At 52.9% G+C, this 20,541-nt stretch overlaps 1 protein-coding gene across 1 annotated transcript in view; it reads right to left on the minus strand.

Moving 5' to 3' along the window:
• Window positions 1-200: 200 nt before the first annotated feature.
• Window positions 201-20,541, minus strand: part of ABCC11 (ATP binding cassette subfamily C member 11) — a 42,038-nt gene continuing 21,697 nt past the window's right edge. Inside the window, 15 exon segments of the mRNA XM_087827384.1 lie at window positions 201-306; window positions 403-572; window positions 1,493-1,606; window positions 2,132-2,210; window positions 4,323-4,482; window positions 5,909-6,098; window positions 7,410-7,499; window positions 10,068-10,254; window positions 11,494-11,631; window positions 11,754-11,980; window positions 13,093-13,290; window positions 14,509-14,612; window positions 16,276-16,365; window positions 19,519-19,615; window positions 19,691-19,825. Of these exon segments, the coding sequence (XP_087683510.1) occupies window positions 201-306; window positions 403-572; window positions 1,493-1,606; window positions 2,132-2,210; window positions 4,323-4,482; window positions 5,909-6,098; window positions 7,410-7,499; window positions 10,068-10,254; window positions 11,494-11,631; window positions 11,754-11,980; window positions 13,093-13,290; window positions 14,509-14,612; window positions 16,276-16,365; window positions 19,519-19,615; window positions 19,691-19,825 (2,085 nt within the window).

Here is a 20,541-nt window from a genome sequence, read left to right on the forward strand (position 1 = left end):
GTCACATGACCTCAAAGGACGCTAGGGCTCTTGGGTTTGGGGGGCCACAGAGCGGCCCATTGCAGGTTTGCTCCCCTAGTCTCCTTTTTCATCCCATCCCCAGCCCAGCGGTCAGGAGGGGGCTCTGCCTCTGCAGGCCTCGAGGCCGCTCCCCAGTGAACCCTGGGCGAGTGAGCCCGGCCACCAGCCTCCGGTTCTCCTCAGCTCTGCGAGTTGGCTGCTGCCAGCAGGGCTGCAAACATGGACCCGGGCTTCTTCTGCAGGACCTCAGGGCTGTCAAACTCCACAACCTGGGAATGGAGAAAGAAGGGACAGGGACACGGCTGAGCTCTGTCTGGAAGGGTCCGAGGCGCCTGCGCACTGGCTCGAGCCCCTGCCCTCCCAGCAGACCGGGAGGTGGCTCTCACCTTGCCTTTGTCCATGACCAGGATGCGGTCACAGCTGAGGATGGTGGTGATGCGGTGAGCAATGACGAGCATGGTGCAGCCCCGGAAGGCTTCGCACATCGTGCGCTGGATCAAGGTGTCTGTCTCCACGTCGATGGAGGCGGAGGCTTCATCAATGAAGATGATCTGTTGGATACAAAGCAGGGTGGCAGCAGCTCCTTGGGCCCCGAGACCCAGGTCTGATCGTGGGTCAACCATTAACTTACTGAGACCCTTAGCTGGAAACAGAGAACTTTGGACTGAGTTCCAAACCCAGTTGGAGGCCTCTTCACTGGGGACACTATGAATATTAGGTCTCCACCAACAGCTGATTATGTTTTAGTGACCAGAGAATTAAATTCTTGAAAACATCCCAGTGGCACTTCTTGTTGTATGAACCACCTTCCTGTTTGCCTGAGTGGATGTAGAGCAGTGTCCCCACCATGGGGGAGGCACCCCCTCCCCCGGGGGGCTGCCAGACGACACAGCCCGTCTGTCTATGGCTGTCCATTCTTTTTATGCAGCAGTGTCCTGTTTGTTTCGTTAACCACATGCACTAGGAAACTATAACTAGCACAGAAAATATGAGTTTACGAATGTTTAAGATGAGACTATCCTTAAAAATAGGGCATTGTGAGCAAACCAGAGGACATGCAAATGTGACAGAAGTCATGTGTGCACATGTGAGTGTGGAGGTGCATGTACACGTGTACACGTGTGTGGAGGTGTATGCACATGTGTGTATGTGTGTGGCCTTGCTTGTGAGAGAAAGCTTGCTCCTAACGAACTCACGTAGCTGAAGCCCTGAAACGACTGGTGAAATTGTTTGGAAACAATTCCAGGTGGACTCTGTCAAACCTACATAACCCCCTGGAACAGCTGAGCTCCGAGTCTCACCTCTAATAAGGACAAGGTAGTATCTGGTGCCCAAGTTTTAAAAAGAATGCACAGTGGGCAACCTTTAAGTTAGTGAGCTTCTGACCTTTTAGCTTCTGGTTCTGGGGGCACCGTTTCCGCTGGGGTGCAGGGTGTGGGGCTGAGGGCCCAGCCCCCCTGGCCCTGCTCACCTTGGAGCTGCGCAGCAGGGCCCGCGCCACGCAGAGCAGCTGCCTCTCCCCCACCGAGAAGTTCTGGCCATTCTCCTCCACTTTCGCCTGCAGCCTCTGCGGTAACTTTGAGATCTGTCACGTCGGGGCAGACAAGAGAGGCCGCGCGGGCCTGGGGGTGAGGCCTAGCGCGGCCCTCACAGGGCTCCTGTTTGTTTCGTACCTCCCCCTCTCCGCGCCAGCTGTGGCTCTCTCCTTCCCCACCTGCCCCCCCGCAGCTGGCCTCAGCTCCAGCCTCCGGTCCTCAGAGAGGCCTTGCCTGGCCAGCCACCGGAGGGGGCTGCTCCCTACCCCAGTGCTGCAGCCTGGCGGCCACCTCACAGCACTTACCACCCCCAGAGTGTCTGTGCTCCCCGGCCGGGTGCCTTATGGCCCAGGGAATGCAAAGGCCCAGAAGGAGAGGCCGGCCTGGCCTCTCCTCTGCTGCCTAGAGTGGGCCTGCTCACTGCTGATGTCTGGGTGTCACCAGCCTTTGTTGAGGAACCCCAGACCATCCCATCCCCAAGACGGTTTCGTCCGTGGCCAGAGCAGCACCACTGGACACATGTAGGAGGCACCCCTGTGGAAGAGGCAGCTAAGCCTGAGAATTAGGCTACTTACCGTCTTGCTCAGGAATGTCCTCTCCAAGACGTCCCAGATCTGCTCGTCTGTGTGGCGGTCAAAGGGATCTAGGTTTAATCTGCCCACGAGAGGAAGAGACGTGTTCAGTAACCACCCCGAGCGCGGAGCAGTCTGTCCTGCACACAGTGAACAGCCAAGAATGGTTAGAGGTAGATCCTGGGCTGAAAGAAACCCACAGAACTACCGTGAGTGGGGTTTCCTGTGCCGGTCGGTATCCATCCTTTCTGCAGGCAGAAGCCCCAGGAATTTTGTTTGAGGGCCACCTGTCCCTGAGCCCCCAAGCCCAAGTGGTCCAGGTGGAGCTCTCCCACCAGCTCCAGGGGTGGAGCACGTGACTCAGGTGTAAGCAACTTAGCACACGGCCCCGCCCCCTCCGCTCTGACCCCCCCACTAGAGGGATCAATGGAGGAGGTGGAAGGGCACCGCCCAGAGTGTGCCTCAGGGTGGTCAAGGCAATCACTGGGAAAGAGGGTCACTCTTTCTCCCACTGACCACGGGAGGAGGCTACAACCATCCTGCACCAGGAGGGACACATGGAGTCCCCGAGGGCCCTCACTGGAGCCTAGAAATAAACCAAAGCAGAGTTAGGGGGACACTGGCCCTGGAACCAGCCTCTGCCTCCCCAGGATCATGAGCCAAAAGAAAACTTTGTAGCTTAAGCCATTTTCAGTGTGCATGTGCACTAAAATATACATAACATATTTATCATCTTAACCATTTGTAAGAATACAATTCAGTGGCATTAAACACATTCACGATGTTGTGTAACCGTCCACTAAAACTCACCATCCCCCACAAACACTCTACCCATCAAACAATCTCCCACCCCCTGCCCCCGCCCCTGGTAACGTCTGCTCCACTTTCTGTCTATGAATTTGTCTATTCCAGGTGCCTCATGGAAGTGGAAATATACAGTATTTGTCCTACTCTGTCCGGCTTATTTCGCAAACATGTTTTCAAGGCCCAACATGTTGTAGCATATATCAAGTTTGCATATATATAAATACATAGCATACATCTCATGCTTTGTTCATATCTCTAATCTAGCAATTACCTCCTTGTATTATTTTTTTAAAGCCTCTTTTTGTGTGTGTGTGTGTTTAAATATGTTTTTTATTGATTTCAGAGAGAGAGGAAGGGAGAGGGAGAGAAACATCAATGCTGAGAGTCATTGATCAGCTGCCTCCTGTACGCCCCCCACGGGAATCAGGCATCTGCCCTGACTGGGAATCGAACCTGCATCTCCTGGATCATAAGATGATGCTCAGCCACTGAGCCACACGGGTTTCACACCTCCTTGTATTATAATTTATCAGGTCTTACGTCTCTGCAACATTCCCTCCCCCGCCACTACACTGTGAACTCCTGCGGGGGGGGGGGGGGGTCAGTGATCATTCAGGTTATTGTCCCCAGTCTCTCGCCAGTGTCTGGACCTGGCAGAGTCTCAGAAAAGACAGGCTAAATGGATGAATAAATGAATAAGTGAATGAGTGAGTGAGCCAATCGATCAATAGAGCTCTGGAGTCCGTTTGTCCTTTTGCCACTGAGAATGTCCCTTAAGTGTTCCTGAAGCCCCGGGGCCTCTGGCTTCATGTTTAGCACATCAGGCTCCCTCAGCCGCCAGGCCGCTGCGGTCAGTCCCACTCAGCTGCGGTCGGTCCCACTCAGCTAACACAACATGGCCAGGCAGGAGCTCTCGTCTGGGTGGCATTTAGTCCCTGAGCTCACTTCTGAGGACACAGTGTGGAAGGGCCTGGAGTGCCTCTGCGGCCTGCTCGTAGCCCGGGCTGCCTGGGTCACTTCTCACTTCTCCTGCCTAGAATGTGTGCCCGTGAAGAAGCCCCTTCTAAGGTCCCACCTCAGATGTCCCCAGTGGTTGGAGAGAAGCGAGTCAACCAGCCCCAGGCAGGACAGCATACGGTCGCCACAGTGCACCTGCTGAGCAGTGACCTGAAAGCTGACCAGCCCATCAGGCTTCGAAAACTAAAAACGATTCCTTGCTTTTGTTCGGACATCCTGGTTCGCCAAGTGCTCTTGTGTAGATCACGGTCTCCTTTAATCCGTGGCAGCTCAGGGAGGTGGGCCAGGTTGGCACGAGTGGCCCAGAAACACGGCATCCCACCCTGACATCCGGTTCTCGCTCCAGGCTGGCCCCAGGCCCAGCACCCACCTGATGGTTCCTGAGAACAGCACAGGATCCTGAGGAATAATGGAGAACTTGGACCGCAGGTCCTCCAGGCCAACACTGCTGATGTCCACGCCGTCTATGAGAATCCGGCCCGCCGCAGGCTCCACCAGACGAAAGAGCGCCAACCCCAAGGAGGACTTCCCTGTTGGGGGAGAAACAAGTAGGGCATCAGTTTCCTGAACCTGCCCAGGGGCAGCACAGGGGACACCTGGCATGCACACCTCCCCTGCCCTCCGTGGCCCATTCTTTGTCATCAGGAGCCCTGAGAGGGCAGAAGAGGGCTGGAGTCTCTGCTCCAAGTGGTACTCAAACCCATGAGGAGCTGAGATCAGGGGACACCAGTGGAGCCCACGTATTAAATCCAGCCTTGTATATGTTTTGTTTCACACACACAGAGTTACTGTTATTTTTTAAATTCTTTGCCAAAATTTTTTAAATCCAAAGATCCTATATATAAAATTCAAATCACATGCTTCCGGCCCCATGTTGCTGGGCCGAGGAGCAGCTGGAGCTGAGCATGGCTGCTTCCCTGAGAGAGACGGTTGTTTTCCAGCCTGACACGCGGCCCTCCCCACCCCCTTCATCAGCTCCAGCCCCATGCCTCTCATCGATGTCACTCGCCAGAGGCTAACGCAGCCTCTGCTCAGAAAGATAAGGTCAGTGTGGGTGACAGCTGTGTCTTGTTCACCTTTACGTTCCTGTTGCCTGGCTCAACAATGCTCAGGAAATGCCTATGAGTGGATAAAGCCATTTGGCCCAGCATCATGAGAGCTTCTCTGTGTCAGACCCCAGCCCTGCCAGGCCAACCACCCGGAGAAACAGAAAGGAAAGAACACACTAAAGAACCCAGCCTGAAGCCCTTCACCCAGCAGCAGTGTGAGCCCGTAGGGGCCTGAGGAGGAGCAGACCCAGGAAGTCTCTAGGCACCCTGAGGGGCTTCCTGGAGGAGGCAGCTCCGAGGTGCACAAGGGTAGGAAGAGAACTGAGTCTGAGCAATTTCTCTGAACAAGTGAAGAGTGGGAGGGAGTGACACTTGGACCAGATCTCCCGAAGGTGATAGGAGGGGGAGGGAAGGAAAGAAGTAGGGAAGCAGAGGGAAGAAGGAGGCTGATAAAGGTCAGGAAGGGAGGGCAGGGAGAAGGGAAGGAAAGGGGCGCCCAGATTTCACTCCTTGCCCTGCTCTGCCCCTGCTTGAAGCTCTCCTCCCCTGCTCCCCGTTCTGCCTTCCTGTCTCAGATCCATGCTGGCCTCAGAGCCCAGGCCACCGTAGCTCCAGGACCACCAACCCCGCCACTCTGTCCAACACCACCTTCCAATGTCCTCCCCGGCACTCACTACCCTGTAATTATTCATTTATTTTCCTATCTGATGACCCGTTCATCTGTCTCCTCCATGGGAATCCCACAGCACCAGGGATGCTGGGTTTTATTGGCCAGGGTCTGGGACAGAGCCCAGAACAAATTGAGGGTCAGCAAACATCTGTGGGTCACTGAGCAAACCCATGCCCAGAAATCGGTCCAACACCCAAAGGCCAAAGTTGAGGATGAGGTGCGGGGCGATCAGCTCACCGGAGCCCGTCCTTCCCACGATGCCCACCATTTCTTGGCCACGAATGGTCAGGTTGATGCCATTGAGGACAATGGGGGTGTTGTCTCGGTATTTCATCTGATAATCCTGGAAGCAGATCTCCCCGTGCTGCGGCCACCCATAGGGACAGTTCGTGCCTTCTATGTGCAAAGGAGCCTCAGGGGCACACATCTCATTTTTGAGGAAAGAAAAGAAACCAATAGGTACCATCCACCTCTGCCCACCCCTGATGACCCACCCCCAGTCTGCCCTGTGTCGTGGTCAAGCCACCAGCTGTGTGATCAGAGGAACACCCCAAGAACATCCCTGTCCCCACTCACCTGAAAGGCACATAGTTTTATCCCCAAAGAGGGAGAAAGTCCATAGCCAGCCCCCTTGTTATTAACATAGAGAACTTTCTCTAATTTAATGCCTGAGGTTCTGGAGAAATGGAATCTAGAACAATGAGAACAGGGCAGCAGAGAATTCCTGGGGGGTAGGAGAGCAGGGGGGCCTTTTACAGCTCAGAGCCCTGGGCAGACTCCTATGAGGTGGCATTTTTCACACGTTTCACAGACAAGGAAACAGAGGCTCAGAGAGCGTAAACAGTTGCTTGATATAACACAGCTGGTGAGTGGACAGCAAGGACTCCAGCCCAGGACTGCCTGACTCCAAACTCACGAGCCTGCGTCAAGCACAGGTGGGTGTGTTGGGAAGAAACAACAGTGAAGAAGAAGCAGGGTCACCTGGCTGCAAATCACAGCTCTGCAAACCCCTGCCAGCATAGTGTCACCACAGCGTCCCCAATGGTTAAATCCAAGCTCTGTGGTTCACAAATTCTGCTCTTGTAATGGGGCAGGGGACCTGGCTTTAGAGGGCTCTGCTAGCCCCTGCTGTCTCACCTTAAGCAAGATGCTCAGCCTGGGAAACCTCAGTTTCCTTTTCTGGATATTGGGACAATCATTCAACCAATCTTATAAAATGGTTTTGTGATTTCATGAGATTATCTATAATAATCTCGAGTCTTTCCTATGGGCCAGGCACTGCCAATGTTACATGTTACATTATTTAATCTTTGTGGGGAACAGAGAAGCCATGTAAGTTGCCCAAGGCTGCACAGCTGATTCAAGTGGCAAAGCTTAGACTTGAAACCAGGGGATCTGGCTCCAAAACCTGTGCGCTTAACTACTATGACATGACTAGAAGCAATAGTAATGATAATTCTTATTGCCGTTATTATTATTATTAGACTTGGGCAAACCTCCCATTTCTAAAAAGAGATTATTCTTTCAACATCCAAGAATGCTGGCCCATAGAGAGATTAGTCAAAATGAGATGACAGGTATGGAGGAGCTTCAGAGAGCTGATACACGCAGGTCTGGGAGGATGGGAAGGAAAGCCTGGAGCCCTGGTTGCCTCCCAGGAAAGTAACAGGGCCCTGGGGACTTACAGAGACCTGGAAGCTGAGCCCCGGGCTTGTACTGACCTAGGCCTGAGCCCCACCTTCATGTACTGCAGTATCCTCTCCACCCCCATGAAGTACGCCTCCATCTCCGAGCCCATCCTCACGGTGGCCTGGAAGCTGGATGCCAACTGGAAGGAAGGAGACATGTCAGGTAGAGTGGCTGCTGGGTGCAAAGGCTCTCAATGTTCCTGGAAACTGCCCATTGCCACATCTGCTACAGGGTCACCAAAGGACAAGACTGGGCCCTTTGCTTACCTAGAAGGAGGTGTCAGCATTGGGCACACAGCTCTGATTCCAGGTAGAGAGAAAGCCACACAGCACAGATAATGTTGATGAACTCCCCAGGGGGATGGGCACCCTGAACCGTGCTGCCAGCCTACCTTCAATGTCAGCCCTCCAGCAGGAGTCTGTGGACATGAACCCAAACAACAGGTACCTCCTGCGCACCCCCCCCACACACATACCAAGTGCCTGGGAGGCATGTAAATGGCCACGTTAGAGCTCCCTAGACAACTTGTCTTTAAAACTAGATTCCCAAGCCTGCCAGGACCTGACTCCGTGCTCTGGAGCAGGGTCCACTGGGCTGAGTAGGACATTGAGTAGAGGGACCCCTTCCTTCTTTGTAGCCTCCCAGGCAACTCAGAAAAGTCTGACAACTGGGTCAGGGAAGGACAGTAAAGTGAAAAGGCACAAGCCAAGTAACCAAGAGGCCAGCATTCTTGCCCTGGCTCTGCCTCTAATGCCCTGTCTGTTTGAACAACTCCATCCCCTCTCCTGGCCTCAGTTCTCCCATCTGCATAACAGAGGGTTGACCATCTGGATTCCTGTGCTAAGTCATTCCTCAATGCAACATAGGACATCTTTCTCAGGCAGATCTTTTGCCATTGAGGCAGTTTTCTCCTGGGGTGGGGGAGGGGCAATTGGCCCACCCTGTTGTAAAACCTCTTGCCCCACTCTGTGGAGTTTACACCTTGCTGTGGTCGACACCCTTGAGGTTCATTAAGACTGAGAATAACAATAAGCCTGGAGACAAAGGTGGACCTCTGGATGCTTTGAGTCTTTGCCTGATAAGCTTCTGGACCTGGGCCTTGGAAAAGCAGACCTTGGTACCCATCTTGGTCCTTTCCAAATGTACCTAGCCTCAGCAGAAGGAGCCACAAGTTGTGGATTGCTGAAAGCTCCAAACAGGGTACTCAGGGCCAGTCACAAACTGTGTCTGACATTGGCCTGCACCAGAGACCCCCCAAAAAGACTGGGAGTCATAGCAGATCTACCTAATACATAGAAACAAACCCAAACAGGCAGCCAAAATGGGGAGAAAAAAAACAAGCCCAAAATGAAAGAGCAGAGAATTCCCCAGAAGAAAATCTAAATGAAATGGAGATAAGCAATCTATCAGATATAGAGTTCAGAATACTGATTGTAAGGATGCTCAACAGCATGAGAAAAGATATGGACACTATGAAGGAAATTAAGAATGACATAGCAGTAATAAAGAACACATCAGAAGGAATAAACAGCAGATTAGAGGAAGCTGAGGATCAGATCAGTGAATTAGAAGACAGGGTAGGAAAAAAATCACTCAACCAGAGAACCAAAAAGAAAAATCAATTAAAAAACAGGACAGCTTAAAGGAGCTGTGAGACAACATGAAAGGTAACAATATTTGCATCATAAGGGTTACAGAAGGTGAAGAAAATGGACAAGGGATAGAGAACCTGTTTGAAGAAATAATGGCAGAAAACTTCCTAACCTGGTCAAGGAAAAAGTCACACAAGTTCAGGAGGCACAGAGTGTCCCAAGTAAGAAGAACTCAAAGAGGCCCCCACACCCAGATACATCATAATTAAAATGCCAAAAATTCAATACAGAGAGAGAATCTTAAAGGCAGCAAGAGAAAAGCAACTTGTTACCTACAAAGGAGCTCCCATAAGTCTGTGAGCTGACTTCTCATCAGAAACTCTACAAGCCAGAAGGGAATGGCATGAAGTATTCAAGGTAATGTAAAGCAAGGAACTGAAACCAAGACTACTCTACCCAGCAAGACTATCACTCAGAATAGATGGTGAAATAAATAGCTTTCCAGACAAAACAAGACTAAAGGAGTTTATCATCACCAAACCAACACTGCAGGAAATGTTAAAGGGACTGCTGTAATAAGAAGTAGAATGCTTGATGAGGCTCCTCTGTGAGCCATCCAGAACAGGGCTTTTATTTGCTGGGAGTTTTTTTTTATTGCTGCTTCAATTTCGCCAGTTGTTATTGGTATATTCAAGTTTTCTGATTCTTCCTGATTCAGTTTTACATGAACTCACTCATATGTGGAATCTAATGAACAAAATAAACTGATGAACAAAATAGTTCCAGAGATATAGACTCATGGAACAGTCTGATGAATCTTAGAGGAAAGGTGGGGTTGGGGGTGGGGAGAGATTAATCAAAGAACTTATAGGCATATATGCATAACCCATGGACACAGACAATAGTGTGGTAAAGGCCTGGGATGGGGAAGGGTGCAGGGTAGAAGGAGTCAAGGGGGGATAAAAGGGGATATCTGTAATACTTTCAACAATAAAACAATTTTTCTTAAAAAAGATCATGAATGGCCAAGTCCAAGGTGTAATTGAAGTACCATGGATCCCCTGAGTCTGCCTGCGAGCCGCAGACCAAGCCCACTGTCCGAGTCCCCCCCTCACCTGCAGGATAAAGCTGGTAGCCATGGCTTTATAGGAATAGGAAACAGAAGAAGTGCCGAAAGCCACAAACAAGATCACGGTCAAGGTGACCAGGTTGGTTATGAGCTCCATCCTCAATGCCAGCCATCGCATGGAAGACAGAAACATCATCAAGTAGTTGTTATGTACATCAGTCAGCTTGTTAAACCTGAGAAAAAAAGGACAGCTTGAAAGCCACTTGTGTTGGTCTGCCCTAGGGTTTCCCAAGGGCAGACACTGGTTGCTCCCTGCAGCATCCAGCTCCCCACCCCCACCAACACAACCTGACTTTTCTTTGGGGGATTCCTCCCCACCCCTTTCTCAGTCATGGAACTGACCTGACCCCAGATCTGGGCTCTGAGCAACATAGGCCTATCCACACCTACTAGTCCTGGCCTTGAGGACTGGTTCGGGGATGGGTAAGTTACCTTCACTTACCCATGGGCAAAGGAGTATAAATAAATGCCAGGATGTGTGAGTGGGAGAAGGTGGTGATCCCTCCCTACCCAGCTCTGAGTGGGGGCTATGTCTGTCTTGCTCATGGCTGTATCCTGTGGTGCTAAGCACGGGAGGGGCTCTCAGTGTTGACTGCGTGAACACATTGCTCAAGGATGCCTCAGCCCTAATGTCTGCACAGTCTTCAGGTGCTCTCAAGGGGCCACTTGGAGAGCTGGTGCTGTGGTTCATCCAATATTCCAGTTAATGAACACACACCAACTCCCATGCGCACATCCTACCAGGCTTCGAGGCCAGCTCAGATGCCACCTCGTCCTGAAAGCCTTCCCTGATCCCCCCAGTGGGTTACCTCTTGCCCCTCTGAACTCCTCTGGCATTTTGTCTACTCCTCTCTTATGCTTTCATATTCAACTCTGGATTATTACACAAACATGTAATGCTTTTGTGTCTCCCATCTTCCACCAGACAAGGAGCTTTCTGTCAATCCATGCAGACCCTGTGTTGTTGGTCTTTACAAATAATTAAGTTCATATGCCACAATTAAGCCCCAGCAACAATCATTGGATTTTTGTTTGTTTCAACAAACATTTAGAATATAAGTCAATGGGTATGAATATAGTAAAGGAAATTCTGTTATTTAGAAAGTTCTTGTTCCTTCTTATTTTATGAAAATGAGATACCTATTTGGAAGTGAAAAAAAAAAAACAATGAAGAAAGTGCCGGCCCAGTGATACTTCTTACTATTAATTATATTAATAGATGTATGCACTATCTACAGGTGCTCCATTTTCTGTTCTTATGAGTATCGTCTTACAGAGGTGGCTCTGGGGGCTCAGAGAATGAACGGAGTAAAACAATGTTCTCTGATCCTTCTGTAGATGACCCTATTCCCAGCAGTCTGCTCCCTGCCCCCCGCCCCACGGTCCCAACATCCTCAGATGGCAGGACTCACTTGCTGATGAAGTCTTCAGTTTTTCCATAGACATGGATGGAGCTCAGGCCATGCAGCGAGGTGAGGATGTGTGAGAACAGAAAGGACTGGCTGTAGTTCTTCAGCCTCTTGAACACGCTTACGGCCCTCTTGAACTTCCTGCATCCAGGATGAGAGGGAGTGGCCTGGGCCGTCCACCTCCAGGGCCACCCATGTCTGGGTGGCTCACCCTCAAACCCCAAGTCACAAAATCCATCCACAAGCAAAAAGAGCCCACTCACACATAATAAATGACGCAGACGATGCTTAAGATGACTCCTATCAGCAGGATATAAAGAGACAGTACACTGGCCATCACCAGGTTGATGACCACCATCAGGAACAGGATCATAAAATCTTCAGTCACAACGGGCAAGAACTGGTCCAGCTCATCCAAGTCCCCCGCAAAGCAGTTCAGGAGTCGGCCTATGGGGGTCACGTCAAAGAAGCTCATGGGGCAGAGGAAAACCTGCAGGACAAAAGCACCCAGATGGTGAGAAGAGCTGCTGGCTTTGCTGCTGACTCACCCTTAGGCTATGGAGAGCGGCAGGATGCAGCCTGCAGGGCGTCCAGGAAAGGCAGTGTGGAGTCATGGTCAAGAGCAGGGGCTCCAGAGTAGCTCTGCTTAGGCTCCAGTGCTGCAGACTCCTCCACCTACTGTTGTGTGACCTTGGGCAAGTTGCTTAACCCCTCTGAGCCTGTTTTCTTGTCCATCTCCCTCAACAGATCCTAAGGCCAAGGTGGCCCTAACCACACCTACACTGTGCACTCACCATCGTAAGCCCAACACCCACCACATGGCACACGGAAAGATTTGCTATGTGAGAGACAGCAGTGACATTTCCAGGATGTCACTGGACACCACAGCAGCATATTCTAACCAATCTAGGTGATTTGGTATTCTAACCACAATGCACAGTGTTGTCACACAGCAGTGGGAGGATAATAGCAGGGCAATTATAAGCAACTCTGTATATGACTGACTCAGCCAACAGAGGCCGGCACGGGTGTGACCCCTGACCCTCCAGCAAGGGATGGTGAACTGTTAGAATCACACCTCCTTCAGCAGGTATGACCTGCCGGTGTCCATCTTGTGACCTAGCGCCCACTTGCGACCATAGGACACTCTGGAAGAGGCAAAACTATGGAGACAGTAAACAGATCAGTGGTGGTTGGGGGTTGGGGGAGGGAGGAATGAATAGGTGGAGCCCAGGGGAGTTTTAGGCCAGTGAGAATAGTCTGTATGACACTAAATGGTGGCTACACGTCAGCATCCACTTATCAAAACCCACAGAACGTACACCACCAAGACTGAGCCTTAGTGGAGACTGTGGACTCTGGTGAATAATGATAACAGATCCATGTTGACTCATCAATGACGACAAATGTCCCACACTCATGCAAGATGTTAATACACGGAGAAAGTAGGGGGTTGGTGAGGGGCATACAAGAGCTCTCTGTACTTTCCACTCAGTTTTTCTTAAACCAAAAACATCTCAAAAAGTAGTCCAGTAATTTTAAAAGCGGGGGAGGGGCCGGGGCAGCTCAGCCTGCGGCCGGGCCCAGCGCCCAGGCCCGTACCTTGTTGAAGAGTTTGTTGTGCAGCACCATGGATGCCTTCCTCGTGACCTTGGTGAACACCCACGAGAAGGAGACCCCCACACAGGCTGGGGCCAGGGCGCTGAGGCCATACACCAGCTCGTAGAAGGGCAGGCAGGGGTTGTCAAGTATGTCACCCGGGTCCGCCATGGTTCTGTTGCTCTCTTGGCTGCTGTTGGTCTTCAAGGGAGAACAGGGCGTGTGTTATGATGATGAATAGACTTGGTCTTTGTCCCCAGCTGCTGGCACAGAGGTCCTAAAGCTCCCATGATTCCCTCAGTGATGGGAGCTAGGAGCATCTTTTGTTCTAATACTTGGCTTCTGGCTCTGGTTCCTGATACAAGAGCTCCTAAGACCCTTGGAGTCTCTAGAGCAATAACAGGGTCTTTGTAGCTCATGAGATGGCAGGTGGCTGGGGCCCTGGATGGCTTCAGGATGGAGGCCGGTCACCAGGAAACCAAGCCATGAGTAAAAGCTTGGAACCCTTAGCCCCACCCCCATCCTTCAGTGTGGGGAGAGGGCTGGAGATCACATCAACCACTGCACGTGCCTATGTGTGAAGCCAGACTCCAGCATGGATTCGGGCGCTTAATGCATGTCCCTTGGAGCACCCCAACTCCCAGTTAAAATGCCTGCCTGAGAAAGCTGAGGTGCTGCCCAGAGAATTTGCTTTCGCTTCTAGCCAGCACTGTTCCCCAGAGCCCCCTTTCTCAGCTCACTTACTAAAAAGGGCTCTCACATGATGAGTCCACATCTTTTCCAAGTCAGAAGCATCTCTCTCAAGGACCCAAGAGCCATTCCTTCGAAATGTGATCATCGTAAGGATAGGGGCCCTGTCTCCCCGTCTCTGTGGGAAGGTGGACTCCCAGCTTCATGGCCTCCCCATGTAAGGTTCACCTCTGACTGAGCCCTGCCTGCCCCCGCCTTCCTTGTTCCTTGGACACTCCCGGGTCATTTCCACACAAATCAGAGCGGTACTCAGCCCTTTCCCCTACTGTTAGCAGTCACGGAATAAACCTGTTTTCCGCTTTCACTAAGTTCAGCAGGTTTATCTTGGATGCAGCCTCCCAAATCTGAACGCCCACCCAATGCCGGGGCATATTTTAAATAATGCAGAGCAAGAAGGCAAAACTGCAACCAGAGACAAAGTCACTAAGGAGGATGCAAAGCATGCCCAGGAGCTGTCTGCAGGGGTCACGGTTCATTCTGTGAACAGGGGTAGAGCCGGGACAGAGGGAGCCCCGGGAGTCTGGCTCCCAGCGGTGCTCCCTGGAGTACCATTTGTCATCTCGGCAATGGCAGGCTGTGGGGTCCGCAGCCTGTGCTCTGGCCCTCAGAGAAGCCACTCGGCTCCACACGAGCCCACAGAAGCACACCCTGCTCCCCCATGGCACTCACCCCTGAGCCCTGCTCCAACCAATAGCTCAGCCACCACATGTTGAAGGCCGAGAGGCTGACGAGTATCACCATGAGGAGGAAAACCATGAAAGTGACCACGTACCCTGGGGGGGAAGAGGGAGGTGACACGGGTGCCCCAGGAAGGGGCACAGCAACCACTCACAAAGCAGCTCATCCACCCTAGGCCCTCGGATCTCCCTGACCCCCATCCATCCACCTTGGACACCTGGAAAGACAAAAAAGAGCTGGGTTCTGAGGTCCGAAAGCCCTGAGTTCAAATTCTGGCTGTGCCACTTACAAACGATGTGACCCTGGGCAAGGTACCAACTGTCAATGACATTCTGCTTGCTTAGCTGTGAAATGGCGAGGGTAGTCGTCCCAGCCTCCCAGGCCGCTCTGAAGATGGCCTGAGATGGCATGTCTCGCACCCAGTCCAGTGTCTGGCACACAAGCATGTTCTAGAGAAGTTAGTTACACTTACGCAGGGCCCAGGAGTTCAGTTTTTAAAATAACACCACGGGCCACCTTCCATGTGGTGGGTGGTGTGCCAGGCCCAGTGCAAGGCATGTGCATTATTTCTGAGTTAGGAACTCCTATCCTTGTGTGCTGAGTCTGCATGTGGCTCCACCTTACACAGGGTTAATTCCAAGATCAAAGAGGAGTAAAAAGTAGTCACAGAGTCACAATTACTCTCAGAAATCTCTTAAATTACCCCCCAAATGTGCAGATCCATGTACTTGGTTTTGGTGTTTTTGGCATTGGACAGTGATGTGTGTGTGGGCTGGACAATGTCCACCAGCCCATATGGCAGTAGCTTTGAAACTTCTAATTACCATCTGCCTTCAGAAATATGTTTGAATACCATCAAAATAAAAGCTTCGTGATGCTCCAATATGCACTGACGCTCACAGCGTCTATTCTATTCCATTCTCTTGGCGCTGCTAAGAATTCACCTCATTTGATCTCACAGCAGTGCCGTTTGGGAAACACTGAAGGACGGGGTACTGCGTTAACTAATATTTTCTCATTTCTTGTGTCCTGATGCTTTGGTTTTGGGGCCTTGATCCTGCCTTTCCCAAGTCAGCTCATTTCTAGAGATGACAAAGGACCCCTGTGGGGGAGCTTTTGATACACAAGCCCCCTGTCCACAGCCCACGCCCCCACTGGTCTCCTTGGTCACACGCCCGCACACCATGCCAATCTTCCGCCTGCCCTAAATCACGCCAGGACCAGGTACCAAATAACCAGGGACCCCCTTCCCTTATAGCCCAGAGCCCCCTGAAATTATTCAAACCATCTGCTCCCAAGTTTACTCAGTGTACCCACCCTGCCTTGCCCACTCTTTCCCATGAAAACCCCAATGAAGCTCTGGACCACGCTCTCCCTCTCATCCTCTCTGCCTCCTGACCAGCCCTGGTGCCTCCCCATGCGGCCCTATGTGGGTGGCACGCCTGCAGCTCCTAGGCATCTGTAGTATAAACCTCTTCCTCCGTGACTGCAAAGTCCACGTCTGCGTGTCTGACCGGACCTGATGAAGACGAGCCTCAGGCCCCTGTAACAGTGCACGTGGAGACGTCGTCCCAGCAGCGACCTTGGCGCCAGAGTTGCTGTAACTGAGGTTGGGATTGCGCAAGATAAACCTCCTGTGGCGTGACTCCTCTGTGCCTCTGGACCTCAGATGACCTCACACCTTCCCATCTGACCCAGCCCGGGAGCAGGGCTGGTCTCGAGAGCTCCAGGCTGAGAAGGGCAGCTGACAGACCATACCTCAGGCCGCCTGGATGTAGTGGTGGTAGACACGCCATGGCAGGGACCCTTTTTCCATCTTCTCCCTCTTCGTGAGCTGATTTTCCTGTCCTGGGGCAGGGGGAGAGAAGAAGGAAACAGTAAGCCTCTAATCTCCCTCCAGTGTCCACAGGAGTCCTTACAAAGCCTTCTGCTCCTGGCTCCCACCCTTTTCCAGCTCCCTCACCTTCCGGCTGAAGGGCCCCACCTGATCTGACCCCAACCAGCAGGTTTTCTGTGGAAGACTCTAGACTCCAAAGTCTGGAAATGGGGGTCCATCCACAACTATTCAATAAACCCTGGAAGGCCTGCAGTTCCCAGGAGCTGGGTGGGTTGAGAGAGGCAGCTGGAGAGAATGAAGAAAGCAATGACCTAGAACCAGAACCCTGGGTTCCAGAATTGTCATCATGATACTGTGCAACCTCAGGCAAATCACTTAACCTCTCTGTGCCTTCATCTGATATCAGCAGGCCTATAGATGAATAGTAAGATGCTTTGCAGCAATAGGCTTCTGAGACAACTCGCCCAAAACAGCTGACACCAGCTCAGGCAGATTCTCGGCCTCAAGCAGGGCAGGGAGACCAGTACCCGGAGATGTCAGTAGATGCTCGTAGATGCTACTGATACAACACAGCAAGCAGCACCGTGGAGAATGTCGGTTTCTTCTGCCAGACAGTTCCCCTTTTTCTCATAATGACACCCCAATATTTCCTGGGAGAGATATGCTGTTCCTGGAACTTGAATCTTGAGGGGAATTATACCAAGATGGAAAATATTTGGGGTAGATTTTCTTCAAATAGATCCTGCTCCTGCTACTGAGACCCCAAAACCGCTGAAACGTGGTGCTTCACCTTTACTTTCCATTCTGTGATCTGCACCCTCTCCTTCCAATCCTCTTTCTGCCCAAACCAGTTTCTGACCTCCCCAGATGACAACGCTCTTGGTGGCTATAAGGTCCCTGGCAACCCAAGTCCCTGGCAACCCAAGTCCAAAACTCCCATCTTGGTATGGGCAGTCACAGAAGCAGGAACTTGGCAACCGACACAGACACGGGAACTTGTCAACCTACAAACCACAAAGTGAACACAAGGCCTGCCAAACCACAGACGAGCGGTGAGAACACCTGTACCTGATCCCAGAAACGACAGAAAGAAGAAACAAGGTTGAACTCTTTACCCAACTGCCCACTCCCCCTCCTGGCAAACTAAGCCCGATAAAGTCTCTACCTCCTCGGGGTGGTGACTGCCCATTGAGCCTCACCCCACCTGCACCCAGGTGGTTTGCAATAAATCTGTTTTTAACTCTCAGCAAGCCTCATGCTTCTCTCCCCTGGCAAATCCCCCAACAGTGACGGGCCTGGAGGTCGAGCAGGTGCTGGCATGGGCTTCTCTACACCTGGCCTGTCAGATCCACGGGGCTCAAAGTCAGCACTATGTCTTCACCTTGCATGAGGGTTCAGAGAGGTTAAGTGACTTGGCCAAGGCCACACAGCCTTGTTAGCAGCAGGGCTAGAAAGCAAACCTAGCACTTCTCTCACTTTAGAGTGAGGGACTTCCTCTCTGCTGCTGTGTCTCAGAGAAGAAGGGCATTAGCTCTGGAGGTCGGGACTGGCCCGGATCCTTTCTGATCTCTATACCTTGGTTTTCAGCATTTGCTTTCCACAAACATGTCATGAATGGAAGTCCAGGTGCAAAGTTTTCAATTTACGCCGCTTCAAGCCAAAACCAATCCTGCCCCTGCCCCTGCCCCTGCCCCTGCCCCTGCCCCTGCCCCTGCACACCCTCCCCCATGCTCCTGCCCCTGCCCCTGCCCCTGCCCCTGCCCCTGCCTCTGCCCCTGTCCCTGCCCCTGCCCCTGTCCCTGTCCCTGCCCCTGTCCCTGCCTCTGCCTCTGCCCCTGCCCCTGCCCCTGTCCCTGCCCCTGCCCCTGCACACCCTCCCCCATGCTCCTGCCCCTGCCCCTGCCCCTGCCCCTGCACACCCTCCCCCATGCTCCTGCCCCTGCCCCTGCCCCTGCCCCTGCCTCTGCCCCTGTCCCTGCCCCTGTCCCTGCCTCTGCCTCTGCCCCACCCCTGCCCCTGCCCCTGTCCCTGCCCCTGTCCCTGCCCCTGCCCCTGCACACCCTCCCCCATGCTCCTGCCCCTGTCCCTGCCTCTGCCTCTGCCCCTGCCCCTGCCCCTGCCCCTGCCCCTGTCCCTGCCTCTGCCCCTGCCCCTGTCCCTGCCTCTGCCCCTGCCTCTGCCTCTGCCCCTGCCCCTGCCCCTGCCCCTGTCCCTGCCTCTGCCCCTGCCCTTGCCCCGTCCCTGCCCCTGCCCCTGTTCCTGCCCCTGCCCCTGCCCCTGTCCCTGCCTCTGCCCCTGCCCCTGTCCCTGCCTCTGCCCGTCCCTGTCCCTGCCCCTGCCCCTGTCCCTGCCTCTGCCCCTGCCCCTGTCCCTGCCTCTGCCCCTGTCCCTGTCCCTGCCTCTGCCCCTGCCCCTGCCCCTGCCCCTGCCCCTGTCCCTGCCTCTGCCCCTGCCCCTGTCCCTGCCTCTGCCCCTGTCCCTGTCCCTGCCTCTGCCCCTGTCCCTGCCTCTGCCCCTGCCCCTGTCCCTGCCTCTGCCCCTGTCCCTGTCCCTGCCCCTGCCCCTGTCCCTGCCTCTGCCCCTGCCCCTGTCCCTGCCTCTGCCCCTGTCCCTGTCCCTGCCTCTGCCCCTGTCCCTGCCCCTGCCCCTGCCCCTGCCCTTGTCCCTGCCTCTGCCCCTGGCCCTGTCCCTGTCCCTGCCTCTGCCCCTGCCTCTGCCCCTGTCCCTGCCCCTGTCCCTGCCCCTGCCCCTGCCTCTGCCCCTGTCCCTGCCTCTGCCCCTGCCCCTGTCCCTGCCTCTGCCCCTGCCTCTGCCTCTGCACACCCTCCCCCCTGCCCCTGTCCCTGCCCCTGCCCCTGTCCCTGCCTCTGCCCCTGCCCCTGCCCCTGCCCCTGCCTCTGCCCCTGCACACCCTCCCCCCTGCCCCTGCCCCTGCCTCTGCCCCTGCACACCCTCCCCCCTGCCCCTCACAATCCTCACTTCCTGGACCCCTGGCGCCAGCACATTCACACCCCGCGGCCCCCCACTAGGAGGGATCCGTATGCATGATGTCTCGAATCCCCCACAGTGAGGGACATGGCGGGGGTGGGGTCCAGGAGGAAACTCGAGTACTCCGCAGGACCTGGGCAGACAGAAGACATCTGGCCTGTTCCCAGGGTCATTACCTGCATTGTCACCAAGAGGCTTTTCCTGGGGGGTGGCCTGGGCCTGGCCTTCCACCGGAGGCTCTTCAGCTGCTTTTGTTATGTGCCAAAGCGTGTCCTGAGGAGAAAGCAGAGCTGTGAGTACAGGGGGGCTCCTCCTGTGGGGAGTACTGGTGGGGTGGGTGCAGATCACCTGGGTGGCTTCCTTGTGCATCTTCTGGATGAAGTGGGTGTAGCGCTCCTTTTTCTGTATTAACTCACTGGGAATCCCCTTTTCACAGATTTTCCCGTCTTCTAGCAAAATGATTTGGTCACAGAACTGTAAATACTGAAGAGATGGAAGAAATAAAGGTCTTCAGTAAGCGTACAAAGAGGCGTTCACTATTCAAAAGGAAAACGTGAATTCAGATCATGATATAATATTATTTTATATCACCAGGTTGGCAAAAAAATTAAAAGTTGGACAACCCCAAGTGTTGGCGGTGCCAGAAGGAAAGGAGATGCTCGTAAAATGCGGGGAGGGGGAGGGTGTAGGTTGGTACAACTGCTTTGGAAAACAATTTGGTAATATCTAGTAAAACTAAAGATTTTTCAAGAATTATAAACCAACAATTCAACCCTTAAAACTCTATCCTAAAAAACTCTCAAACAAGCATAGACACATCTAGACTGATGTACATTGAAGCATTTTTTTAATAAAAGTAAGAAATGGAGGCAAAAACCCTAAATGCCCATCCTAGAGAAGTGAATTCTGGTATTTTCAGGTACATGGGCAACGAAAGCTACACGTGGTCAGCAGAAAACCTAAAAGGTATCATGTTGCAGGAAAGGGCAAATTAGCACAGAGCCCAGGAAGTAGACTATCAACCATATAAAGATTTAAGATGTGGGGAAGGAGATTTATAGTGTCTAAAGATTCACACATATGCTGGAAAGCTATGGAGATGTGTGGGAACCACAAACAACAGAGCGAGGAGAAGAGGGAGGGTCCACATTTGATTGGGTCGTCTGGTTGCCAGACACATGGGTTTTCACTGGATTGCA

Source organism: Miniopterus natalensis, chromosome 18 (genome assembly GCF_054644295.1).
Source record: "Miniopterus natalensis isolate mMinNat1 chromosome 18, mMinNat1.hap1, whole genome shotgun sequence".
Taxonomy (NCBI): Eukaryota; Metazoa; Chordata; class Mammalia; order Chiroptera; family Miniopteridae; genus Miniopterus; species Miniopterus natalensis.